The 16,825-nt window shown below is 39.2% G+C and overlaps 1 protein-coding gene across 3 annotated transcripts in view; it reads right to left on the bottom strand.

The window, feature by feature from the left end:
- TLK1 (tousled like kinase 1) overlaps positions 1–16,825 on the bottom strand; it is a 95,482-nt gene that overhangs the window by 20,576 nt on the left and 58,081 nt on the right. For all 3 annotated transcript variants that reach the window (XM_072979953.2, XM_072979957.2, XM_072979963.2), the window contains 8 exons: positions 16,648–16,737; positions 13,000–13,092; positions 12,652–12,762; positions 10,624–10,760; positions 8,684–8,872; positions 5,596–5,662; positions 2,313–2,410; positions 538–619 (listed from right to left, as the gene is read on the bottom strand). In XM_072979953.2, the coding sequence (XP_072836054.2) occupies positions 538–619; positions 2,313–2,410; positions 5,596–5,662; positions 8,684–8,872; positions 10,624–10,760; positions 12,652–12,762; positions 13,000–13,092; positions 16,648–16,737 (867 nt within the window). The remainder of the gene's footprint in view (positions 1–537; positions 620–2,312; positions 2,411–5,595; positions 5,663–8,683; positions 8,873–10,623; positions 10,761–12,651; positions 12,763–12,999; positions 13,093–16,647; positions 16,738–16,825) is intronic.

The raw sequence follows: 16,825 nt of genomic DNA, 5'->3' as shown, positions 1-16,825 counted from the left end.
CATGCACACTGTTCTTCAGCATGGCTGCAAGAAGATCCAAATTAAAATAACGCTTTGCTCTTTGGGCATTTGGTTAAAACATGTTTACGAAAAGCATTTGACTGAATGGTTTCCTCTTGTGATTAATGCTGTTTGTTTTAGTACCATTTTACCATACAGTACTTCACAACTTAATTATTTATGCCATTACTAGGTTGTGCTTTGTAAGCTCCCTTTAGGCAGGCACCGGGGCAAATGTCTTAAACCATTTTTAAAAAGAGATTAACCAATTTAATGTGTTATCTGAGTACTAAACTGAGGTGAATTTCAGCCATGGTTAGTTAGGGTTTGGAGGGCAAGACAAACCGTTGTTAAAATGGAAATGAATAGTGCCAAAATTACTGGTGCATCAGAGGTGAAAAGGATAAACACAATTTTATGCTGTTATAGTTTTAACTATAATATTACAATATGTCAGCTGGAGCATTTTAATGGCAACTTTGTAGAGTATAGATTTTCATGCAGATAAATTTAACCGCCTGAAAATGTGCACCTCACCTTGTAAACTTCACTAAAACCACCTCGACCAAGTAAATGAAGCAACAAATACCGCTCATTTAACGTAGGATGATCTTTGAACCTTAAAAAGTAAAGCAAAAACAATACACGAAAAAACATTAAGAGAAGACGAGTATTTAATTAACTTAATGCCATCTATAATTCAGGACTGCAGGAAGACCAACTACATTAGCTACTTCCAATACTGCTGTCATAGCTGCTACAAGAAATACTATTTAAGCGCTGGGATCTGAATTTGCTTGCTTCATGTTCCCTTCCCCTCCGCCCTTTTTCCTTCTGTACTCTTGTCTTTCACATTGTGAATGTGCAGTCAGGGGCGGTTATATTTTATTAACTGTGTCTAAAATCATCTGGGAGCTTTGGGGGGCGCGCTGAAGAGTGAGATAAGGATGCTTTAAACAAACAAATAAATCAGTCACTGCTAAAGATACCAATGCAGAATCCTTCTTGGAAACTCCCAGCTAGATATGGGTGTAAAGAATGGAGTGAGATCCAAGGAAATTGCTCCATGTATAGAAGGAGTTTTATACAGCAAAACTGTACTCTGTCAATAAATAAAAGACAAGACACCAGAATCAGGACATATGTAAGATTCGATGAGTTGACTGATGGGAGTGGGGGTTGAAGCAACGGGTAGGAAAAGGAGGAAATGGCTTGCTACACCCTCTATCAACTGACATATGTTCTGGAAAGCAGAAGGGGGAAATGCATGATTTGCTGCTAAAAACCTTCCCCTTCCTGCACGAGACAGGCATGTTTCTTAAAAGGAGCAAGGATATAATTCCCCCTTCCTTGGCTCTGGAACTATGCCACACCTAAAGTTAAACAGCAACAAACTTAGTTTTTTTTCTTTTTATCACTGCAACAGGCCTCCAAGTAATGGAAAAGGAAAAAAACGGAATCCCTTTTATCTCCAAACAAGCACTACAGGCTTCCTGCTAAAGGAACACAGGAATCCTGAAAGGCAACACTTTTTAATTGCTAAGAATAAACTGTAACATATTAATGAATGGCCAGTGCTCTGTTGCATAATTTCACTTATGCAAGGCAAAAGACATCATCAGTAGATTGCCATTAATGAAAGAATTCCCTTTTCAATTTCATGGTCTGTGTGACGTCCCAACATTGTGTACAAGACGTACACACTCCAAAACTGAAGAAAGAACTCTTTAATGACCTTCAATCTCTTCGGCTGGTGATGTCACTCGCACTCCACATGCCGGGCTATATTGTATCTGATGTGGAAGTTCCCTTATTGCTTACTTATCCATTCCCCTTTGTGACTTTTTAAATTGTGTTCTATTTGTATTAGTTCTGAAATCCCAGCACTCCTTTACATAATCTTAATAAAACAAGACAAGGCAAACTTAAATATCAAAACTGGCTTATGTAGATTTATAGCACACAGTGGTTATCTATGTGTTATATTTCTTTTCCAATAACAGTAAAATATGAGAGATTAATGGCTAAAACCCAATTGCTTAGTGTAGTAAATTGCACTAGAACAGGCCCACTGAATCAATGAGGCTTTGGTGAGTCATCTCTTTGATAAGCGCCATTGATTCAAATAGGCCTACTCTAATTGTGATTTACTGTGCTAAAGTAAATCATAATTAGAAGAGGCCTCAAATCAATCGAATTTATGGAAGAGGTGGCTCACCAATTCCCCAGTGATTGAATGAACGTACTGGAGTGTGATTTACTACACTAAGCAGCAGGATTTTAACTAATAAGGTTAAAATCTAGAGCCTTACTGAGAATTATCTTCATTGTTTATTCTTTTGAGCTCTCGTATATGAAGATTTCTAACTCGTTCTAGACGTTCAAGTTCTGCTTGTATTTCAGCTTCTTCCTAAAAATAAAAATAATGCACCATGTAAGCTTAGTTTATCATCAAGTAACACAGTATGTACACCCACAACTACGGTGGTGGTGAAAGAATAATCACGACACTGCCTCTTGAAATAGATGACACTCAGGGGTGACTCCCCAAACTCTGAGAATGGGGAAACCTTCCAGAACACAACGTGATATGGCAGAGATGGGTGTAGCATTCAGGATGGGCAAAAATCAGACCCTATGACTTGCTTGAACGAAACTGCTTTCTACTAGAGGAAAGCCACCATGCATATAATCCCACATGTGAACATTTTTAAAAGGAAACTCAGAGGAAAAATTCCAGAAATACTTCCTCCCACAAAGCCAGTCTTGAATGTAATCCTGTACCACAGGATACATACTTTAGCAAACTGAATTAGAGTTGGTTTCATTCCTAAACCATCTTAAAACCTCTGTAAGTAGCCTCTGATCACGGAAGGTAATAGGCAAACAGCTAAAAAAAATGTACAGAGTCAAGCAGAATTTCTCAGCCCAGGATTTCTCCTGTTGTCTGACTGTTAACGCTTCCATTGATTAACTAAATAATTCTGACTCATCTTAGTCCCTTTTAATGGGTGGCAAACCAGCTAGGCATACCTACATTGTACAGACATTTCCACCTATATTCTGTTTCAATTTCATCCTTTATGTCATGTTTACAAGTAATGTAAAGTATGTCATGTTTACAAGTAATTGAAAGTAGTTGTTCTGGGATTTTTTTAAAAAAATCCCTTTACATTCTTTCAGATTGCTTAGTTGTTGGCTCATTTTAATCTATCTGAAGAAATTATTGGATTTAAATATATTCACACCAAGGAAGATTCCTCTGTTATCTCATTTTCTTATTTCTGAACATGATAAGCTAATATTCTGATAAAAAGAACTCTGTGTGTGCGCGCGCGCACGCAACACACACAGAGCCATTTATATATGGCTTTTCTTTTCCTTCCAGATTTGTAAACCTGCTTAAAAGTCTTCTATATTGATATTTTATTCTGTTCTAGGATAATTGTTCTAATATTATTAGCTCACAGTGGTGAGTAATTAAGCTTTAATCAAAGCTTTCTCCAACACTCAAGAAGTAAGGGTTGACCACAGTGAAATTAATGCAACTTGCAGCATAATACAGCTTTAAATTAGGTACTAATACAGTGGTGCCTCACTTAGCGATTGCTTCGTTTAATGATGTATTCGCTTTGTGATGGGTTTCTTTGAGGAATTTTCTGCATCGTTTAACGATGTTCTCTATGGGGGAATTTCACTTAACAATGTCCGTTTTTGCTCATTTAAAACTGTCTTAAAATGTTTGATACCTGTTTTAAATGGAATAGTTAGTCCACCTTGTGAAACCTATGCACACTTAGTTGCCAAACTAAGTGTGCATAGGTTTCACAAGGTGCACTACCGATTCCAAGCATTTAAAACAGGTTTCAAACATTTTAAGACACTTAAAAATGAGCGAAATCGGACATCGGAAAGCCACTGAAATGCACTGAGTCGGCTTCAATGTATTTCAATAGCTTTCCGATGGGGGAAACATTGTTTCACTTAGCGATGTTTCCTATGGGGATTTTCCCTTAAGGACGGTAATCCATTCCCATTGGAACGGATTAACCGGTTTTCAATGCATTCCTATGGGAAATGGTGTTTCGATTAACGATGTTTTCCCATAGCGATGTTTTTTTTGGAACCAATTAACATCGTTAAGTGAGGCACCACTGTAACCTTCTTTTTTCTCAATAAGATCATTGCCTTTAGCAATAATGCTTAACTAAATATACTGCAACCACCAGTTAAAAGAAAATGAATCTGTAGGTCAGAGTAGGCTGTAACCTAATTCTCAGCATCCCTTCTCAACCTAACAGTCTCCCCTGTTGTGAACAAACTTTAGAAAAAGCCATTAATATCCATAAATTGGCTATTTTAAATGAATTAACTGGATGAAATTTAACTTTAAAAATATTTTTGCTAATAGAATAATTTTAACTTCAGCAATTCTTTCCCAACAGGATTGCTTAACAGTAAATGAGTTCCCTACTTAAGTGTTTGTATTTTTTAAAAATATAATTAATAATTCATGTTCTCCAGAATCTAAAATATATAATACTTTTTCTAATGAACTCCATCATTCATCTCACCCATTTAAAAAAGTTTGTCCTGATTAAACATATTTGAATAAAATATTGTTCAAATATAAAAGTCTTGTGAACTTGCTATAATTATTATTCAAAAGTGAGGTTCTCCTTTGAATTGCACGGGTCTGGGATTCCAGTTTTTGTTACTTGCCCCCAAACACAACATATAAAATTAAGCCTCTAGATCAGGGGGACCATAAGGACCTTTAAGGATCATTATGCACTGTACTGTATGGAAAGGACTGTCAATGCTTTGGAGGAGAACCCCCCACAAAACTATTGTCTGTGGGTGCGTGTATGTGTTAATCAACTGTTTATGTTTTTAGTTATGCTTGGGGGGGCATAAGAGTTATACACAGATTATGAACTACATAGAGGTCTGGCACCCGAACCCCAGCATTGTTGACGGAAGAAGTACACCATTAAAGCATCTCCCTGCGATTTTAATAATTAATTTCTTGCTAGTACTGCACTAATTACACACTGGCTAAAATTCTGCTACTTAGAATAGCAAGTTGCAACTGGAGTAGGTCCACTGGATCAGTGGGAATTTGGCAAGCAACTTATCTGTAAGTTTCACTGATTCAATGAGCTTACTCTAGTTGCAACTTGCTACACTAGGCAACAGGATTTCAGTCACTGTCATGGTTCTACTAGCAACTCAAGAAAAGTTTCACATTAAACTAATATCAAACTTCACAGGTCCTAGGCTTTTATTTAGTACTTTAATACCACATGTTATTTTCTTTTCATTTAAGCAATTCTCTTCATGGTTAATGCATAATTCTGTGAATGTTTATGTTTTGCTTATTTATAATAGTAGTATAGTTTTTCAGAAAGAAAACTACTGTAGTCAGATATGCAGAACACAGATAAGCCCAGCAATGCTATTTTCCCTGGGCTCACCTGTGTTTATAGAAAAGGGAGACATAGTTTTAAAGAAAGGTTTACTTTTGCTCACAACAAGATCTTTCAAGATTTTGATCTAATTAGGAAACAGATGAAATCTAAATATTAACCATACCTTTTTGAGATGTCCTAATCTAAGCTTGAAAATTTCTTCTTGTTCATGATATTCTGCTAATGTTAGCCTGCAAGATTTAACACACATAATAAACTATGTTAAACAAAGCACACAAAATAATTCTATGCAAGAAGATGATGAAAGTGTATTTTAGGACCAGCTGATAAAACAGAACATAAGAAGAATCACGGCAAGGTCCCATCTAGTCCAGCCTCCTGTATCTCACAGTGGCCCCACCAGATGCCTCTGGGAGTACACAAGATAACTAGGTGCCTGTCTCCGGATACCCCCCTCCCCCTGCATCTGGCATTTTGAAGTACAGTGGTGCCCCGCATAGCGACGTTAAGCCGTTCCAGGATCAACGTCGCTATGTGGATTCGTCACTATGCGGGGGGGGGAACCCCATAGGAACGCATTAAAACGGGTTTAATGCGTTCCTATTGGGGCGAAAACTCACAGCTATGTGGGGAATCCTCGATCCGGCTGCCATTTTCACTGCCCGGTAAGCGAGGGCAGGGTGCGAAAACGCTGCGGGCAGCCATTTTGCGGATGCGGTGGCCATTTTGGAACCGCCGATCAGCTGTTTAAAAATATCGCAATGCGAAGATCGGTAAGCGAAACGCTTACCGATCATCGCAATGCGATGTTTTCCCTATTAAAACATCGCAATGCGATCGCATTAGCGATCGCAAAAAACGCATTGCTATGCGCCTGGAGATCATACATCCCCATCGTGGCTTGTAAACTGCGATGGACTTTTCCTTCAGAAATCTGTCCAAGCCCCTTTTAAAGGCATCTAGGCCAGATGCAATCATCACATCCTGTGGCAAAGAATTCCTATTTTTCCAAGTTTCTCCCAAATCCCCTTATATTCTGGATGGGCAACAGCTGAATACTGAGCTTAGTGTTCCAATACCAAAGAGAGCAGTCACACTTCCACATTTGGCCCCAAAATGGTGACACCCAAGAAGCAAAGAAGAGACACTGACTGAAATGCCTCCTTGGTATTTGAATGAATGCAGATGATACTGCTGCACTATCTCAGATATTTTTGATTTGCATGTCTTCCCAAGTCAGAAGATACCCAACTCGGAAGGAATTTGGGTATCTATAAATATATAAGGCTACATATAGTATATAGCAGAAAATTCAGTAAATACTAGTTTCACAGAAATCTAATTATAAAGGTCATGTCAGGATTTTAATGATCATCCAGAATAAAATCCTTCTGTAAATCTACAATGAAAAAAAGCGTACAGAGTGACATGCTTTTTAACAGTAAAGCGTACAAAATGACATGCTTTTTAACAAGCACAACAGTCTTGAAATCAGTTCAGGTTGAAAATGTACCTATTGACTGAAATCCTGCTCTTTCAGTAATCAAAGACTTCCTCTTCCTGTCTCACAGCTCATACAGCTTCCTAATGATGAGAGGTATTATGCAGGACCCGTGGGAGCCTCATGACAGAAGTACGGAATGTTTAATTTCCAAAAAATTCCCCTGCTGATGTTAGCAGCCTTACATCAATGTATGCTACGGAGCATGATTTCAACCAATGGTACACCGAAGACTTTTCTAATATAGACATGAGATTTTTAGAAGTTCTAAGGGAGAATAAATAGGTTGTATTCCTGAAGGCTTTCACGGCCAGGATCCGATGGTTGTTGTAGGTTTTTCGGGCTGTTTGGCCATGTTCTGGAGGTTTTTCTTCCTAACGTTTTGCCAATCTCTGTGGCCGGCATCTTCAGAGGACAGGAGTTAGAACTCTGTGCTCTGGTGAACACTGACTGAAAACTGCAAATTTTCACCAGTCATCTGTGTATTCATGGTTATAGTTCTCTGTGTAACACCTCATTCTTGACATGTTTCTTTCATGAGCCATTCAAGATCCAATAATAAAATGCTATATGGCAATTATTCAATTGCTTCCAACAAGAAGGATTGTAACTTTTGGAGCAGTCCTTGTACAGGAAGCTGTATTGGTAATCCCATTCTCATTGCCATAGAGAATCATGTTCCCAGTGACAAGAAAGGCGTTTAAATACTTATACTGCATTAGGATGCATCTGACAGTGAGAGACAATGTTTATCAAGGAAGCTTTAAAGTAAATCAAGCAACAATCAATGGGAGCAAGTTAACAACCATGAAAAACAACCCCCTCCCAAGTATTAAAACTAACAAGGAAGAGCACAAAAAGCTCCTACATGAAGCATACCCGCAGTTTGCCCCAGCAGGAAACATGTACTTCTTGTAGCTCTCCCTGTCAAAACAATGGACTTTATAAGAGTTTCTGGTCAGGATCTGGTGCACCTTTTCCAGCACTAGAAGGGACTATATAAAAGGCTGAATCTGAAGTCACAAGTTTCAGCTGAATCAAGCATTTCATGTGCAGCAGGTTTGATATGCAGTACTTGAAATTTAAAGAGAGAAAGATGTTGTCGTGCCAAGAAATCTTGCTTCTCTTCTGGTTCCATCTTGTGTTTGTTTGTTGTTGTTTTCTGTTTTGTTCTCAGCAGGAAGCAGAGAAAACAGAGGCTTTGATTTTACCTCCTTTTTGTTCTTGTTACATGCCATTAAGTCGCTTTTGACATATGGAAACCCTATGAAGGCGCATACTCCAAGTGGCCCTATGACCAACTTCCTGTTCAGTTCCTGTAAACTCATTTGCCTTCTTAGGTCCACAAATCAAGCCAGGAGGGTTGGTTTTCAATTCTACTCCTGATAATGTTGCTTGAATTGTCCCAAATTGTCTGTCTGGCAAGCTTCGGACAATTCAATCAATGTGGCCAGAGAGGGAAATGAAAAGCAACACTCCTGGCTTGACTTTGCAGCCGCCATTTTGAAACTGGCATAGACATCTACCCATAATTTCTGAAATTCACTTTTTTCCCTACACCACACATAAGTGGTGCCCTCCCTTATGGGCCCAAGGCTAGCATTTGTTTGTAATTTCGTAGTGGTCTAACAGCAGCATCACCTACCCTTGCCCTTTACAAGTGACTGACGGAGCCTGTCACGACAGGCACCTCACCATACCCTTTACATGGGGGCATGCGCATGCAGCAACCACTTGTCTCTAAACTTACAATTGTGGCAAGTTGGGCCTAACAAACGGATCATTTTCTGCTCCATTGACAGCTTTGTTTTTCCTCTGTTTAGGTTCTGAGTTGGCAGAGGGAGCCTGAGAGTTATTTGTAGAGGGAGGTTTTCGCTTTGCCAGAAGTTTTCTTTGCCTCTCAATATCTTCTCTTTGTTGATTTACCCACTCCTGTTGCCTGCAAAGAGAAAATACAGTTTAAAAATCATATCAAGATTTGTATTCTTTTAAAAATGGTTTAACTATCTTTTACGTAGATTTAGGCAAACATTCTAGATGAGTATGAAACAATGTAAACCATTTTGGTCTTTTGTTATTTCATATTACATCTACTTCTTATGATAAAGTCCATTATTGTACAGTGGTGCCTTGCTTAACAAGCGCACCGTATAACGACGAATCCGCATAGCAATCCCTTTTTCGGGATCGCTAATGCGGAGGCATACCGATCGTTCCAATGGGCAAAACTCACATAGCGACGATCGGTAAGCATTTCGCTTGCCGATCTTCGCTTTGCAATGCCTGCGGATCAGCTGTTCGGCGGTTCTAAAATGGCCGCCGGACGCCCGCAATGGTTGCGCGCAGCGTTTTCGCGCCCTCCCCTCGCTTACCGAGGACGCAAAAATGGCTGCCGCTATGGAGGAAACTTCGCTGAATGGTAAGTTTAGGGCCCATTGGAACCCAATGGGTTTTTACGTTCCGTTTAGCGATGTTTTCACATAGCGAGGGTTAATCTGGAACGGATTAACCTCGCTATGCGAGGCACCACTGTATTTCAGTCCCTCTTTAAGTTTGTTTCAATTTCAGAAAGGGAAAAATAAGTGAAATATTGCACATCCAAGCAACATCCCCTCTGAATTTCCAGCTCAGCCACACCACCGTTCTCATATCACCCCTGTGTGCATGCACAACTCTGCCCCCCCACACACACTGGGTTCTGTTCCAACTGGAACCGAACGCGATCGCTGTGCAGAGGAGGAAGATAGCTGTGCAGAGGGAAGCAGAGGCATGCACATGCACATTCATTTTAGCAGGAACCATGCATCCAAGATATTATGGGTCTCAGTGACTGCAAGCACAGCAACAAGTCAACCTCACCTACACTGCTACGCAATTAGCACTAGCTGGTACTCTGTTTCTTTTAATATTAATTTCTAAAATGTACAGCTAGAATCCTATCATTTTTTTGATATGTTTGCATAACGTATTGTTACTAACATAAAATGGAATTGTTTAAAGCTGCCTTTTATTAATGTGTGCCATTTGATGTCCAATAGTCATTTAAATTCATTTACTTATACTGTACCAGATTCAGCTAGTTATGTGGTTTTATTTTATCATTATTATTCATCAATGCTTATGACTGGTATTGCATTGTCTATAGTTTATTCCTGTTGGTCGTTAACTGCCCAGAGTGTGTACCGCACTAATGAGCAGCATATAGATTTCTTACTTAAATTCTGCTTTCCTTTTAAAAAAAATTTCTCCTTCACAGGACTTGTGAATAAAGATGCCCAATGTACTGTGTGTCACTACTAGCATCTTCCTGATGTTTCAAGTATCTGTCATATTGCCCACCTCCACTTACACTATGTGACTGGCAAGCAATTCACAGACCACATGAAAGTCTTTGGTCTAAGTTTACCATTTTCTAGCTATATAGTTCTCATTTGCTTTTCAGATGCATAGAGAACCAAAGTCAGATCTGTTTGTTTTCTCACTTCCCAAGATAGCAGATGCACAGAGTTCAATATTATATTATATTATATTATATTATATTATATTATATTATATTATATTATATTATATTATATTATATTATATCATATCATATCATATCATATCATATTATATATTTTAACAAATATATCGTATCCACTCCAGGAAACTGGTAACGACTGAACAATTTAAAAAGGTAACTTGACTAACTTCACAAGATTCTGAAATGCAAAACCATCTGTCCACTGTTCAGTGAATGAAGCACCATGCCGAACGGTTGTAAAATGCCCTAGGCGTAATCTGTCTTGCATGCTCTTCTCTCGGCTTGCCAACTTCTCTTGTGTACTCTAGAAAACCAAAATACGTTAGTTTTAGAATCTTTCCCTAAATGGGTACTTGGTTAGAATAAACACATTTTTATTTATTTGTTATGCAGAATCTATATACAGTAGTTTCCCTCAAGATTTCTATTTAGTGAAGGCTTCACATTTTCTCAGCACTGGAAACAGAATTTCCAAGTTGACTGCTATTGTTGTCTCTGTATTGACACAATCTCATTTCACAGACTAGTAGTATAGGCTGGGGGACAAGCAACCTATTCAACATCTGAGAACAAGGTAAAGGTGGGCCCAAAACATAAAACATAACTTGGGGCAATGATTATCTACTCTAATGGAACATTCATTTTACTTAAGGCAAGCCAAGTAAGAGCTTGTCTACACAGCTTGACTGGTGCAGGCTAAATCGGGTGGAAAGGAAGTCCAGTATGCCATTTGGTGCGATACTTGCATCCAGATGGCATACGGACCTCAAATGACCCTATCTGGTCCACTGCAGCTCTTGCCAATATCATGAAGTGGCTTAATAAGGTAGGTACTTCACAATATTGGAAAATTAATCACTTCCTTGGCTGTGTGGAAGGGCCAACAATGTAAAAAAAATGGCTTTTAAAAAAAAGTGTAAATTTGACAGCACATATTCCATGCGTTCCTTAAATGGAAAGCTTCCACCAAGTCAGAGCAATCCTATCTGCATCAATAATGTAGAAGCCCTTGATAGGTGCATATAGGAACACTCTAGGGATGATTTGGTTCGCTCCGGGAATTATGTCATGTGATCGTTGTCAAAAAGAGCAAACTAATGTGTCCTTGCAGCAGCGGACCAAACTGCACGCTGAATGCCTGTTTGATTGCACCCTACCTTCCCCAAGCTGTTTCTAAACAAATTCTTCAGCTGACAGAGGTTAGCCATCCCTGTAACCTCACATTTCCATGGCAGCAAGAACAACCTGGATATTTTCCCCTTCATTACTCCATCACCTTTTACTTCATCCAAAGGTCCCTTATAATAGTGAGGCGGAAAACAGATACCCCTTAAAAACCCCATGTTCTTTGTGGGGTTTTGCCTGCCAAAGCCAGCCAAGCCCTCATTACCCAGTTCAAAAGATGGCATCTGTTCACCACAACATACTGTGACTGTGACTGGCTGCCCTTGCTATAAAAACACACTAGGCCTGATTGTCTCTGGGGAGTGGTTAGGAAGACAGAGCTGGCCAAAAGAAGTAGTAGCTAAAGGAGGTGCCCCTGGACTGTCTGGATCCTTATTGCTTAGTGCTCAGTGGCATCCAGAGTGAAAAGGGACACCTGACACCACTTGCATTCTTTACGAAAACCTAATATTCCTGAGGACGCTTGGGTTCTAAATAGTTTTATTGGTCCCAGCAACAGAAAACCAGCAACTATTACTGTTGAACTTGAAAAATCTCAAGACCTCACATCCAGAATTCCATTTCAACACGGTAGTGCACTGTAGATCTTCCAAAGCCAAAAAAACCAGGATATTCTTCCTCACACCAGCTTGAAATTTCATCCCAGCATATGCTACTGACACCACAGTGGATCCATTTATACACTTACAGTCAAGATAGTCCTAGGGCTCAGTCATGTATTTGCCACTGCAGCCAGGAACTTTCTCTAGCACTGGATGAAAATATCTGAATAGAGCAAATTCTGTCATCACCTTGTCCAACTTTACATACAGTAATGTGAAATGTGATAATTCGAGATAGGTTTTGGACTGTTGCAGGAAGAGGCCTCCATTGAGGGCTCTTGAGCACCTTATACTCCGCTATTAACCAAGCTTTAGTAATTTCTATCATTGTTGCGGAATCTAATGTACAGAATCAGGATGATGGAATGTTCATCATTAATATCAACCCAAAAATGAAGTTCAACTTACTTTTTCAATAAGAAGTTTCTTGCTCATTGAAATGCATTTGTTTAATCTTTCTTTGTATTTTTCAAGTAGTTTTTGTTGTTCATCTATTTGTCGCCGCAGATCACAATTAGCCTAAGAATAAAAGAAAACTATACTTATTATGGATTTTGGTTTCAAGCACTATACGATTACAACTAAATTACACTTTATCTCATGTACTGAATATTTTGATAATTGTTTTGTCTTCTAGTAACATAGATCATCTGCAATGAATTTATTTGCCATTACAAACACAGCACTTGCTCCCTCTCAACTAACTGAACACATGCAGTCCAGTAATTTTTTTAATCTTACCATTATCACACTTACCCTGAGCAAATCGTCTATGCGACCCTCCTTCTTTTCTAAGTCTTGATTCTTATTACTTTCAAGTGCAGTTAATTTCAACATTGTAAGGTCAGTCTGCATTTAAAAAAACAGGAGAGGAGATGGAGAACAGAAAGATTTAGCAGATTCAACATAGCTTCCAAAAAAATGCAGCCTTTTAATATGCCACAGACCTATGCAGCGCAGGCAAAATAGAAATTGTTGCCCAATAAGTAGGTAACTGATAGTTTTCCTCAGAAGAAAAACATGAGGAATTTGGACATACTATTGAACTGGCAGCACATGTAGCTCTTGAGTAGCAACTAGTCACCACTGTGCCCAGCTTCACACGTGGCTAAAAATAAAGAAGACTAACTGCTATATTTTATTGTGAGCTTTTGTGGCCAAGTCCACTTCTCCAAACGTAAGACTGGGAATACATGGTGAACATTTATACATGGGATCACTGCCAGAAGAGACTGTCTTTGTTTTCTGTTGAGAGTGCAGCATTTCATGCTTGGCAATGGCTTTTAAGATCTCTATTGACATTCAGGTCCCCTCCCAGGAAGCACTTGTTCTGTAAACAATGATAATGATGATCTTTAAGTTAATCCCATTAATTTAACCAGAATCCATAATAAATATAGTTATATTTCCTTACTATCTACCAATGCCACTTCACAAGACCCAATGGTAATTAGAAATACTCATTACCATGTTGTTCCTGCTTGTTATCTATACCTTGGGATTAATTTAGCATCATTCATTGTCATTATTTACAGAACAATGCTTCCTGGGAGGTGAAATGAATATCAACAGGGGTCTTCAAAATCATTTTGGCAGGTGTGAAATGCCATACAGTCCAACAACTTGTGCCCAGAAAAAAAGCCATCTCTTTGTTAAAAATACAGTCTCTTCTGGCAATGATCCCACGTATAAATGTATAAATATTTGCCAAGTAGTCCCACTCTTATGCCTGAAGAAGTGCACTTGTCCACAAAAGACTCACATTAAAATATAACCATTAGTCTTTAAGAAGCCACGAAGTGGTTTTTTCTTTATTTTTATTTTTGTTTTGCCTGATATTATTACTCAGTAGTGATCTCTGTCAGCAGAAGAGTCACTTCAAGGTCCAACCTTTGTCAAAAATCCTACTTCCCAAAAAAGAGAAAAGGAGGAGGAGGAGATATAACAACTAGAGCATCAAAATAAAATCTCCACACCCCGGGCTCTTGGTTTAAAAGTCTAGGAGATTATATTCATTATAATTGGGATTGTATGTATGCTACAGATGTATACGTGTAGAGAAAAAACCTCAACACAAAATGTAGAATGAGGAACAGACTTTATCCTAAAAACTTGATCTAAAAAAGTGTCTCCTCCCATGAAATTCTGAGGATTTTCTTGAAAACATGCAGGCAGTTCCTTCCAAAACTGCAAATTCATGAGAAGCAACTGAATAATATTTTTAGTTGTTGAAGATGTCCCTTCCTAGCCCATAAGAAGAAAGACAATATGCAAATAGCTGAAATAACAAAGGCAGCAAAATATAGCTTCTCTGAGTACTGAATGGGGGGCGGGCCACAAACAGATGGAGAGGACTCTCAATCACCTTCTATGTCACTGAAATCCATATCACATTGGTCTTGACTGTTACACTGCTCTGTCTTTTCTTTTTGTGCCACATAAATGTCAATTTTATTTAAGTTTAGGTAAAGGTAAAGGTTCCCCCTGACAATTTTTGTCCAGTCATGTTTGACTCAAGGGGGCGGTGCTCATCCCCGTTTCCAAGCCATAGAGCCAGCGTTTGTCTGAAGACAATCTTCCGTGGTCACATGGCCAGTGCGACTTAGACACGGAACACTGTTACCTTCAGCTGACAGAGGTTAGCCATCCCTGTAACCTCACATTTCCATGGCAGCAAGAACAACCTGGATATTTTGCTTTAAAAGGCAAACGGAGATCAAAGAGCCCTTTCCCGATCTCCCTTTTCGCTCCTGTAAAAGTGTCTTACAATGTTTGGAAGCTGTTTTAAATGCTTGCACTGGTTAGCCCACCTCCTGAACCCTATGCAAACTGATTTTGGTGTTGTTCTGACACTTCGTTAATTTATGATGATTTTTTGTTTTCTCCATTGGAAACCATTAGACAGACCATCCAATGGTTTCCAATGGAGAAAATTCAAAAAATCATCATAAATTAACGAAGTGTCAGAACAACACCAAAATCAGTTTGCATAGGTTTCAGGAGGTGGGCTAACCATTGCAATCATTTAAAACGGCTTCCAAACATTGTAAGACACTTTTACAGGAGCGAAAAGGGAGATCGTTGTGTGAAAATCCCCCATAGGAAACATCGCTGTGTGAGGCGGCAAATTTAACAGAAAAAGGCATCGTTGTGTGAATTCATCGTTGTGTGAGGCACCCGTTGTGCGAGGCACCACTGTATTTGTGAATATTTTTAGTCATTCAGGTGAGGTTATCTGGAAGTTGAGTCATGGCACCTAGACTTCTTTCTTATTAGGTTGAAACATTTTGCTACTCATCCAAGTAGCTTCCTCAGGATTAGGGAAGTGCAGCTTGTTTCTCTGAACTCACCAAATCATGCTTAGGTGGTTTTTTGGGCTGGGTGGGTATCTTGGAACAAAAGCGATTCAGTGTCAGATTTGTTAACAGTCTCAGCCTCTCTGAGTTGTTTAACATCTTGATATCGAGCAACTTTAGATGTGGGTGATCAGGATCAAGTTTGACTTCTCTTAGGTATTGACATGGGTGATTCTGGTTTTGGCATCAACCATTTCCTTGACATCAAAGGCTTCAATGTTAACAGTTGCCGGTTGCTGTTTCCACCTCAGCTTTCAAGGTCATGAGAACTTGAGAGAACAGCTTTCAAGGTCATGAGAACGCCAAAATATCTGTTTTGAAGATGTAGTCAATATTTGGGGTTTCCCCCCAAAAAAATCTCTTGGCAGTTCACGTAGTGTTATGTTGCAAATTGTTGCAAAATTTAGAGCTAGTAAAACCACCTGTTTGGATGTACAGTGGTGCCCCGCATAGCAACATTAATCCGTTCCGGATTAATGTCGCTATGCAGAAACATCGCTAAATGGATCGAAAAACCCCATAGGAACGCATTAAACTTAGTTTAATGTGTTCCTATGGGGCCCTAAACTCACCGTTCAGCGATGTTCCTCCATAGCGCCGCCATTTTCGCGCCCTCGGTAAGCTAGGGCATGGCGCAAAAACACTTCTGGCGGCCATTTTGGGTGTCCGGCGGCCATTTTGGAACCGCCGATCAGCTGTTCTGTAAACATCGCAATGTGAAGATCGGTAAGCGAAACGCCTACCGATCATCGCAATGCGAATTTTTCCCTATCTAAACATCGCAATGCGATCGCTTTTGCGATCGTAATTGCGACATCGCTATGCGGATTCGTCGTTAAATGGTGCGCTCGTTAAGCGAGGCACCACTGTACTCTGAGTCATGAAGACTTTTAAAAGTGAAAACTTTGCAAAGCAGTGGTTGCAAATCAAAAACTGACTAAGGCCATTGGAGGAGAAATAATGAAATATAATCACTTGATGTGTATTTAGCATAGAACAAAAAACTATAATCTGTATGTACTCTCTATATGTAATTCTATGAAATTACCTGAGTAACTTTAAATGACAACTGCTTTGGTTGCATAACAGGATGGTCCCCAAAAGACAATGTAGTAGGAGAAGGGCTATTCTGTCGAACCTAGATATGGGCAAATATAGACAAAATATAAATTTTACTAGAAAAGTGAAAAGTGAATTAATAAAGCTGGTCCAGGAAGGGCAAATAT

This window comes from Pogona vitticeps, chromosome 1 (assembly GCF_051106095.1).
Source record: "Pogona vitticeps strain Pit_001003342236 chromosome 1, PviZW2.1, whole genome shotgun sequence".
Taxonomy (NCBI): Eukaryota; Metazoa; Chordata; class Lepidosauria; order Squamata; family Agamidae; genus Pogona; species Pogona vitticeps.
This window is presented reverse-complemented; position numbering and strand designations above follow the sequence as displayed.